This window comes from Vicia villosa, linkage group LG5, assembly GCF_029867415.1.
Source record: "Vicia villosa cultivar HV-30 ecotype Madison, WI linkage group LG5, Vvil1.0, whole genome shotgun sequence".
Classification (NCBI taxonomy): domain Eukaryota; kingdom Viridiplantae; phylum Streptophyta; class Magnoliopsida; order Fabales; family Fabaceae; genus Vicia; species Vicia villosa.
The window spans coordinates 123,770,820-123,781,013 of NC_081184.1; the positions used below are offsets into that span (position 1 = coordinate 123,770,820).

The 10,194-nt window shown below is 34.9% G+C and overlaps 2 protein-coding genes across 3 annotated transcripts; both read right to left on the bottom strand.

Moving 5' to 3' along the window:
• Window positions 1-252: 252 nt before the first annotated feature.
• Window positions 253-5,623, bottom strand: LOC131602323 (uncharacterized). 2 transcript variants are annotated; one of them, XM_058874407.1, is made up of 3 exons: window positions 5,512-5,623; window positions 5,180-5,355; window positions 253-5,024 (listed from the first exon to the last, which is right to left on the bottom strand). In XM_058874407.1, exon 3 carries the CDS (start codon window positions 5,021-5,023, stop codon window positions 4,748-4,750), a length of 276 nt encoding a protein of 91 aa, XP_058730390.1. In that variant the 5' UTR covers window position 5,024; window positions 5,180-5,355; window positions 5,512-5,623; the 3' UTR covers window positions 253-4,747. The 2 variants fall into 2 exon arrangements, with proteins under 2 accessions (XP_058730390.1, XP_058730391.1); XM_058874408.1 differs by lacking the exon at window positions 5,512-5,623 and adding an exon at window positions 5,480-5,495.
• Window positions 5,624-7,707: 2,084 nt separating this feature from the next.
• Window positions 7,708-8,561, bottom strand: LOC131607211 (early nodulin-like protein 3). The gene is made up of 2 exons (XM_058879232.1): window positions 8,228-8,561; window positions 7,708-8,147 (listed from the first exon to the last, which is right to left on the bottom strand). The coding sequence occupies exons 1-2, from the start codon at window positions 8,409-8,411 to the stop codon at window positions 7,762-7,764; spliced, it is 570 nt and encodes a 189-aa protein (XP_058735215.1). The 5' UTR covers window positions 8,412-8,561; the 3' UTR covers window positions 7,708-7,761.
• Between the last annotated feature and the right edge of the window lie 1,633 nt (window positions 8,562-10,194).

A 10,194-nucleotide genomic window follows, 5' to 3' on the forward strand; every position in this document is an offset into this window, starting at 1 on the left:
CTCGGACGATGTTTTCGCCTAGGGACGTGGGTAGAGGTGTCGACTTTTGGCCGGGTATGGTCTCCAAAGACATCTAATAAACTTTGAGCTCAAAACTTTTAGGAAAATATGAGTCCTAGAATGAACCTGAGTCTAGAAAGAATATCACAAATCATGTATAATTCGAATAAACAATGAAATTAAACATATGTGCATTGCAAGATAAGCTTCAAAGATGAATGCACGTCGAGTACATGCACACCGACCAAAAAAACACTAGTCTTCCTAGGATACCACCTTCTCGTTTTCAATGACCTGATTAAGACGAACCCAGTCTAGAGAAATCAGCACATTAGGATACAAAATATTTCACTTGCTTTAAAGAACTCTCAAAGTCATCCTTAATCACGAAAAAACCATCTTGCAATGACTTGGGCAACTCCTTGGAGATAGATAGAGAGAGAGAGAGAGAGAGAGAGAGAGAGAGAGAGAGAGGGGAGAGAGAGAGAGAGAGAGAGATTTTTTTCAATGTTTCACAAAGGTCGTCCTCATCCTTATTATATGTATCCAGGGACACTCTTAAAGACTTCTTCAGCTCCTCTGTCTTTTTGGGAGCAAGAGCCAAGGACTAATTTGCTTCCTCTAAAGCCTCGCTCTTCTTAGTCATCTCTCGGGAAATTCGCTTCACTTTTTTTACCAAAAAACCAGAATGTTAAAAAAATTTCAATGTGGCCTCCATAGCCAAAAATCAAGTTGAGGCACCATGGACCTCGGCCAAATACTGGTTCTCCTCAATTATAAGATCATCGACCCGTTATTTGAGCATCTCCCTCTCTTGATGAAGGCGGTTGAGTAAAAGAACCTTTTTGCGCCCCTCTACGATGAAGGTCATAACAACTGATGCCTGACTAGCATGAAAATCCATTTCGGCCAACTCCTTTCGACGAACTTTAGAGAGCCTAGAGAAGTATGCATAATCTTCGTCGAAAATAGAGGAACAAAAATATATGTCCATACTCGAAGGGTTTGACCCCATCGGCAAGGACTCTCTGACACATACATACCTAGGCCGGAGACGCTTACAGAGAAGACCTTCATCTCAAAACTCTTCTAAATCAAGAATGGAGTCAGCCTTTCTTCTCCTCCTTGATAAGAAGAAATTTCATCTACTACGACATGATTGGGGGAAACCCGGATTTCGTCTTGAGCGCGAAGGAGGGGGTAATTTGCAGAATCTATAGATAATCGGTCCAGAAGAGGCCCTGACAAGTATATCTGAGGTACAAGCTCCCCCGTCAGAAGGTGTATTAGGAATTCCTACCAAAGCGAAAGTGGCATGAATCTCCTTCCTTAATTATCGCATGGCGTTTTCACTCTTTATTGCATTGGTGTGATAACCATGATTAAATATGTTTCAATAAGAAACTCATGCAGGTGTGACATAGCTAACGAACAAATGCAAATGATCACCGTCCCAAAAACTCTGAAAAAGGGTAGAACAAGGACAAAAAGCAAAAGCTTTAAATATTAGAACTCGGGGGAAAGAAAAATCAAACATGCAAAGAGGAAACTAACAAGTAAAATCTCTTGAGCTTGAACGGGTGCTCGTACAAAAATATCTCTAAAAAGGAACGATAAAGGACCGGGAACACTTTTCTTCGCAAGTCGATAACAGTCAAAACGGACAAGGACGGCATTTCGAAAGTCTTACATACCCCTCTTATTAAACGCTAAAGATCATATGATCATTTTACACTAACAACAGTGGAAATTTGTGTAAACGATTTAAGAAATACTCGAGCACTCTAGAGAAAGGAGGAATATCTTTATTAACTAGAATAGGGATACGTATCGTTCATTCCCAACATCATATTGCACCTTGCAAGAAAGCATTTAATGCTCTTATCTCTAACGATGGCAACATCCCATCAAAAGTCTCCACTTCCATAATTTTGTGGTCATGTAAGGACACATAGTACAAACTCCTATTATATAGCACATAAACATGTGCATGGGGCACAACTGTTTTGGGCTACCCACAAAGCCCAAAAGTACGAAAGCCCGATAGTGGAGACAGAGAAGCATGGAACATGTTGTCTCCTTTTCTCCTCCAAACAAAGAAGCACATCCGTGAACTCTTTTGTAGCTGTCCAGATCAATCTAACGGTTGACTGCATTTCACGCCCCTTCACACGCATTTGTTTGCTAACTATTTCTCCTATTTAAAAAAGGGATTTTACCATTTATTAAGGTATTTAAATTCTTCTCTATTCAAACTTCACGTTTTACTCATGTATTGACTTTAGCGTTGGAGTATTAGTCTTATAGGTCAGTTTCCTCTCCACCGCATAGAAAACCTTAAACCTCCACCATACAGGATGAATTCAACATCTCTGATCATCATCTAGTTCCAGAACAAAACAACTTTAAAAAAAAGTTTTTTTTTTTTAATTAGCCTAGTTATATCTTTTAATTAAATTGTGAATATTGAAACATTTTTAAAGCGCGTTTATTTAATTCGCATTTATTTTATTAGTTTTAAGTTTCAATCAGAGTGCTTCATAAGTATGTTTCAATTCTGTATATTATATCATACTCTTAAACGCTATTTGACAGCAATTCTTAATGTGTTTTTTTTGCATTGAATTATGATGACTAATCCATTTTAGCAATGATTTTCTCCCTCTTTAAATATGACGTGGATTGTAAGTTTGTAACCCCGACGCATTTCATGAAATTAAACATGTTTGCTTTGATAGTCTGATCTGATAATGTGTAATGTATTGATATTGAAAGTATTTTCGGCTCCTCATGTATTTTCTAATATGTGAAGAATTCATGCCTAAATCTAGATTAATATTCCAATAGGCTTGATCATGTGACTGATCATAGTTTATGAGATACTTTAAAATTTAAATTGATCATTTACAAAATTTTATCATAAGAAGCCATGCATTGCATGCTTATCAAAATAGCTCCATTCATTTTTATGAACTGGAAATAACAAGAATGATTGTATCAGATAAATAGTTCACATTGGCATCAGCTTAAAGAAGTGGAAAAATAATAACAGTTGAACAATTTAAATCCAAACTCAGCAAAAACCATAAAAACAATGAACAATAAGACAGCATAGGGCCAACATAACAATAACATTCCAAATCCCAAACTGACCTAAATTTACCATTTAACTTCAAAGAAAATAAACTTCACTTAACTGCCTAATAGTATATCGAATCGGTTTGCATCAGTTTTCAACTGACAAAATCCAAATCAGCCAAATCTCCACAGGCTAGTTCGGTTTTGTATGTTTCTCTAACTGGACCCAATCCAAATTAACCCGATAATATACAGGTTGGTTCTTGTGATTAGTTCACAGGCCAAAATATTTTTAAAAAATACATATAGAAATATAGGCATTAGCACACACTTAGCAATCTCAATACAAACCAGAATGTTTAATGCAAATACAAAATAGGCAGTAGCAATCCAAAATACAAACCAATTATCAATAAACTTAGCAACTCATTAAAGAGAAGCAGAAGAATCATAGAGAGGCAGACGAGTCTCAGGGAAGCAGAACGAGATCGCTGCCGTTGGAACCAAGATGTGTGACATGCAAAACTGAACAAGACAACAATCCCGTGGGAGGTTGGCTGAGTGAAATGAGATTAATGGAAAAAATGTTTGAATGACCTGATGAAATGTATAGGGCTGGGCTAACTGGGGCGTTGGTTTTAAAATAAAGTGTATCAATTTTAAGAACTGAAACATGTCATCTAAACCAATCATGTTTGGTTCTTCTTGGTTCGGTTCAGGTTTTCACCCAAACCAGTAAAGAATGGTAGTTTTTGGGTTCTTTATATTTACTCTGTTCACTTACACTCCCTACAAATACTTCACAGCAAACATACTCTTGTCAATTAGACTTGTTCATATTTGCATTGTGAGAATTACTGCTTTAGGCTCACAGTTACAGGGCCAAAATACGAAATATGTTAACTCATCTGAAATATGAATCTATAAATATATTTGTCCTAATGCTAATGCTCTTCATTCTTTACTCTTTCCTGAAACTACATTGCCTCTTGAAAACTCCTAAAAGAAACCCCAAGAAAAAGAAACCTCTCCATAAATATGTTTCTAACAGCATCACTCCTCCATTCAGTATAACAGCTTCCTCTTATATTGTTGATCCATGACTTAATATATCTAACCATTTGACATATTGTTGATCCATGACTTAATAGATCTAACCATTTGACATATGTCTTCTTAGGACGCGTACACTCTTCGACTCTATCACATTTAACCATGTACGGTTCAGTCAACAATTTCATTAAGTGCCACACTTCATTCCCAAACTCAAGCATGATGCACTGCCATGAATTTAAGGCCATGTTCATGATAATATTACAACATCGAAGCCGCCATTGGTTCATAGCTTATTTCTATCTCAACAAAAAATTCTTAATCAGTCACCACCCAGAAGGAAAAAAATCAAGGACTCTCCCAAGTTAATGTCATTTTAGTATATGCAATTACCAACAGAGACAAAATTAATATAGAGATTAAGATTGACATTATAATAACAATAGTGCAATTTCAATGACAAAACTAAGTATTCGCTATCATGTTCAATTTTGAGTATTTCCCCAATTCAAAATAGAGAAAACACAAAACACTTCTTAAGCTTATTTCTTACATATATACAACCAATTGCGTGAAAATCATACCAAATTGCAACGACGGAGATGGAATGTGTTGTTCAGGTGATGTGACGAGGAGGAAATCGGCCTTTTTTGAGAAAGGAAAGAGAGTATTCAGCAGCATCAATTAGGTCAGCAATGTTATGCAAAGAGCGTTCATCAGAACCAACCCAAAACATTGCACGTACCTTGGCTTTCATAGCGAGTCTAGAGGCGAAGTTCAGTGGCAACGAAGGAGAATTCAGGCTTCTCAGTGTCTGACGATACAGCGACAGAACTCGACTCCTGTTACGACTCAAATCCTCTGCCGTCGCCCATATCAAACCCTTTCCCATTCTGCAACACACCAAAATAGTTGAATAGAAATTGATAACAGATGCATCGGATTGAAATTAGATTGAAACCACTGTGTGACGATGATGCTAAGCTTTGCAACTGGCTCTAATGGCAGATTAATAATTATGCAAAAAAAAAAAAAGGAAGAGACAAACCTGGACAAGCGAACTGCAAAGGGGGCGGCGTAACCGGATATGGGTGACTGTGTGCGGCGGGGCTGAGCGGAAGTGACGGCGCCGAATTGATAGTGAAAAATACTTTATTAAATCAGACGGTTTACAAAACAGTGGTTTTGTGGATCTTTCGATTTTTTTGTTTCGAACCGAGTCACCTATTTCAATGATTGAACCCGATTCAGTTTTAAAAACATTCAAATATATAAGACCAGGGTTGAGTTAAATCCATAACCTGTGTTACATTCAATTTCCGTATTAATTACAAACTAATACTAGTACCTAATTACGTCAACGAAAATACTGGAGCTTACATAAGGAAGTAGGTTTGATGGCATTTGCTCAGCATCTAATTGACAAGATGTGTGTTCCTTCTTAAAATATTATCACAAAAAAAATTATTTTGGAGCTTAAACTCAGAAAAACACTTTTATCATCCTTCTTCTTTTTTTTATTATTTAATTTTAAATATTATTTAAAATAATAAAAAAATAATTCAATGAATTTTTAAATGTGTTGGATGGATAAATCCTATCCATTAACTAATAATTTTTATAATAGATGGATTTTATGAATTATTTAATAAATGAATTGGATGAATTTTTTTATAGATTTAATTGTCATCCCTAGTTCTTATTTCATTATGATTTATAAAAGTTGGTTTTTCTTATCATATAATATTTTTGTTTAAAATTGGTTGAGAGAAAAAGGTCATCGAAAAAAAAGAAGTATTTCTTTGAGGACTTACTCTTCTAAAATCATCACAAATGAAGATGGTTTATGTGAAGAAGTTGGTGTGTTCATTGATTGTTTAACAAACATCTAAGAAGAGTTAAAGTAACAAGTTTTAAAAGATCTATATCGTTGTCAAATGTTGAATCACTTATCTGAAGATGTCGGAGTATAAGTTCAAGCAACAAAGCAGATAATCTTTGATAAATATGAAGACAAATAAAGATAATCAAAATATGTATCATTCCACTTCATTTCATATATCTTATAAAGTAGTGTTTGAAAAATTATTTCTAGATATGCAAAGGAAGATGTATTCAACCGATAATGTTTGATGGTATTGTGTTTTGCTATAAATTGTTTTTGTTTACTAATTATTATGTGTATAGCGAGTTAAAGCCTAGATCATCAAAATGGTATGATCGTTTCACTCTTCTTTATCTTCGTGTAATTTTGTCTAATATTATGTGTTCATTTTGTGTTTAATGTGTTAATTGTTTGCAATATGTACTTGTTATGCATGTCATGTGTCGTTCATCTGACCATGTAATTCATATGTTCATTTATTATTCATCTTATCATCTTGCATTCATATGCACCATGTTATTTTAATTGACATCACTTTCATTAAATTTTTATCATGTGCATTAAAATTTCCTTTGTTAATCTATTACTTATGCATTAAAAAAATTTTCAAAATTTTGGTTTATGATTTGAATCATAAAGAAGTCTAATTCAAATCATAAAGGGTTTTAAGAATTTGATTCGAATTAGAGCGATACCTAACTCGAATCAATATGTTGCAATTTTCTTACATTTGACATTTGTTTGTCTGATTCAAATCAAACCATTACCTAATTCAAAACAATTTTTTTTTTGCAGAAAACGGGCATTTCTGATTTGAATAAACCTGAGGTATGACTCGAATCAAAACCAAAATCCCCTTTTTAATTCAAATCAATACACTTCCTGATTCGAATCAATTATCTCCCTAATTTGAATCAAACCTGTTTAGTTAAAAAAAAAAAAAAAACCCAAGGCTCTTTCATATTTTGAAATCTCATTAATCATTACTTTCATTTCTTTATGCATTCAATTACCATTCATTAATTCATTTCATTTTATATTTCAAAATTATTACTCATCTCACTTCAAAACTAAATTCATTTCTCACATAACATTTCATACCCATTTCTACATCATTTCTCATCTCTAATTTCGTATTCACCTTCATCATTCATCCTCCATCTCCATAAATCATCAATGAAAGGTTCTTTAGATAAACAAAGAGGTAAGTGACCCATTCCTTCCTTCATTCCACTTGAGGTTCCCAAGGTTAAATGAACTAAGGTGAGAGCTCATAAAGAGATGCCTATGCCAAAAATCAAAATCGTTGCTTTGGGTAATCCTTCATATGTCTTCTTCCTTGTCTCCAGCTCAAACTCTAGTTATGTTGGTTCACAAAGTTAGCCATTTGATCTTTGGAGACGGCCAAAAAAATTATTCTGAGCAATTCATGAACAAGCAACACGAAGTTGAGTACTATGTTACTAAAGAACCTGGAGCTTCCTTGAAATGGAATTTCTAAAGCCTTTTTAGAATCATAATTTATTGAACTTTCTGGCAATTGATAAGAAGTTCAATTAGTAAGAACTTTCTATACATATTTCATTCAATACATTCAATTTAACTTTCCACTGCCTAAATTAAAAACAAAAGTTAAATTCAGCCGAAAACAAAATCAAAAGACCAAATTCATGAATTTCATCATACGCAAATCACGCAACATTTTATTTCTCATCATATCAATTCTCATTGCATTGCAACAAAGACTAATAAACAAACCCACTAAACATCAAACCAACCCAAACCACAACACCAAAACCCACCGAACTTGCTTTCGACGGAGACGGCGCCGGAGCATCCAAAGCGGACTTGTGAATCAGAGGTGGCAACACGCCACTTACGGGAGACGGCACTGCAACCACGGTAGGAGGAGGGTTACGGTGTCTAACAGCCATGACTAAAACAATAAGCTTTTGACCTTGTTTACAGTGATCAACATTGCCACTGATGAAGAAATATAAACCCGAATGGCAGAGCTTAAAACTCGAATCTCCATTGTCCATCTTTTGTTCCGGATGGTTGATGTTGCAGGAATCATAGTCTTCCTTCTTCACCACAAGAACTGAATCACTTTTTTTATTGTACTTGAAATCTACAATATAGTTGAAATAAAAATGTTATAATATAAAAACATTATGATTACAAGGTTGAGAAATAATGAATTGGACTTACTGAGAGTGTCATTGACTTGAAACCTGTTTCTCTGGGCCCAATTATTGTAGTAATCAAAAGGTTTGAGATCCCAACCATCTTTACCACCAACATGAAACTCTAGTGCTTGAGATGAGGATGAAAGGAGCAACAATGGTGTCAACAGAAACATAAGACCGAGAAACAAAGCAGAAGAAGAAACCATTTTGGTATCTGAGTTGTTGTGTGAAGAATGAGAATGTAATAATTACTGATTAGTATATATAATAAGAATTGATAGAGGTTAGAGTAGATAACCGTTGAGCATGGGAAATGTATATACTCCAGCGAAAATAATGTGTTTGCTTGCTGGTTGTGGCATCATGATGTATTGGAACTTTGGAAGCATGTCATATATTGCGGGGGGTTCCATAGTCATATTTTTTTCTGTTTTTTCTACCACTGTTACATTTACACTTATGCTATCCTTGCACGCAAGGCTAAGAGCATCTCCAATGGTGTAACCCATTTTTGGGTTCTTTATGAGTCCCACTAGCCACATCATCTTAAAATAATTTTTATAATTTTTATTTTAATTGTATAATTCTAGAAAGTTATTATTAGGCCCACAACTTTACCTCATAAACTAATTTGATTGGGTACCACAATTTTTTCTTAGTTGCATTGCAATACAATGGTACTATGATGTGGCATGTCTAGGTGGAGAACTCAAAAGAAAATACCACCATTGAAGATGCTCTAAAGAGTAATCCTTATAATTGACAGTAAAAAAAAGTTATAAGAAAATTGAAATGTATAAAGCAATACTTACCTCCACTAGTTGAATTTATGTAGAATTTAGTCATGGTTGTTAACTCCCAAAATTGAAATATATGCCGTCCTTCATCATATATTTACGAACAAATTAATCTCACGTGTTTAGTGCAATAAATAAGAGAATATTGTTAAAGAGCCCATTCAAAAATCATGTGATTTATATTAAACAAAAATCATGAGTAGAATGAGCAAGCATCACGAGTTTATATTCATAAACTCATGCGTGACTCCTATTAAACCGTGTTTCCTCTTGAGAATGTGTTTTATTCTGCATTGAGTAAGAGAAAATTGGTAAAAAGGTACATTGGGTAGTCGGGTTATTGTTGTAAGGAGAAAATGGGATAACACATGGAGTAGATATATAAACTGGTTAGGGTTGAATAATCCTTCGATTTGCATCGATATCGGGCCTCTGATATCTAATTCAAATTGTTGTTTCATTTTTTATAAGCAAGATGAATTATTAATTGATTAGATTACAATGGGTACTCTTGCTCAATCACAACGAGAGCCCAAAGACAAATGAGAGATTGCAAACGAACTACAATTAAGAGGAACCACTTAAAGGAGCTACGCATAAATCATATAAATTACGGCTGGGATTTGAATTTTTCCTCTATAACTCTCCATTTTCAAACCTCCATCTTGATAGACCAAACTATATCTCCTAAATTACAAACAAAATCATTAAATAAAATGCCATTGCTATGCTTCTATATTCACTATAATGTTGTCGTCCAGAAGATATCTTCCTTGCCTTCCATGTTCTTTTTTTTCAAGTTCCTTCTACAAATCTAGAAGCTCCTCTATGAAGGCCCCTCCGTTATTGAGAAATGTGGTTGGGCCTAACTCATTCCTACAAAATTGGTTGGTAGGGTGATGTGGTGTCGTTTTCTTTACCTCCCCGTTTCACTTGGGAGGACGGCACGCTAAACCCTTCACGCGAAATTTGGAAGGAGAATGCGCCCGTGGTGGGATGAATTTTATTTCAGTTCTTCCTACGATATCACACGAACTTTCTTATTTGTCCTACGAGTAGGAAAGGGAAAAAAAGATCTCAACTAAACCCTAGGAGTTTGCTAAGTGTGGGGATTTCACCTAGACTAGAAATTCTGGAGTCCGGGAGGTCGGTTATACATAGGGAAGTGTTTAAACACCCTACATATCTGTAG

Coding starts and splice junctions, on each gene's coding strand:
- LOC131602323 (XM_058874407.1), bottom strand. CDS start 5,023: ATGGGAAAGGGTTTGATATGGGCGACGGCAGAGGATTTGAGTCGTAAC.
- LOC131607211 (XM_058879232.1), bottom strand. CDS start 8,411: ATGGTTTCTTCTTCTGCTTTGTTTCTCGGTCTTATGTTTCTGTTGACA. Junction 8,148..8,227: donor TCAAGTCAATGACACTCTCA/GTAAGTCCAATT, acceptor ACTATATTGTAG/ATTTCAAGTACAATAAAAAA.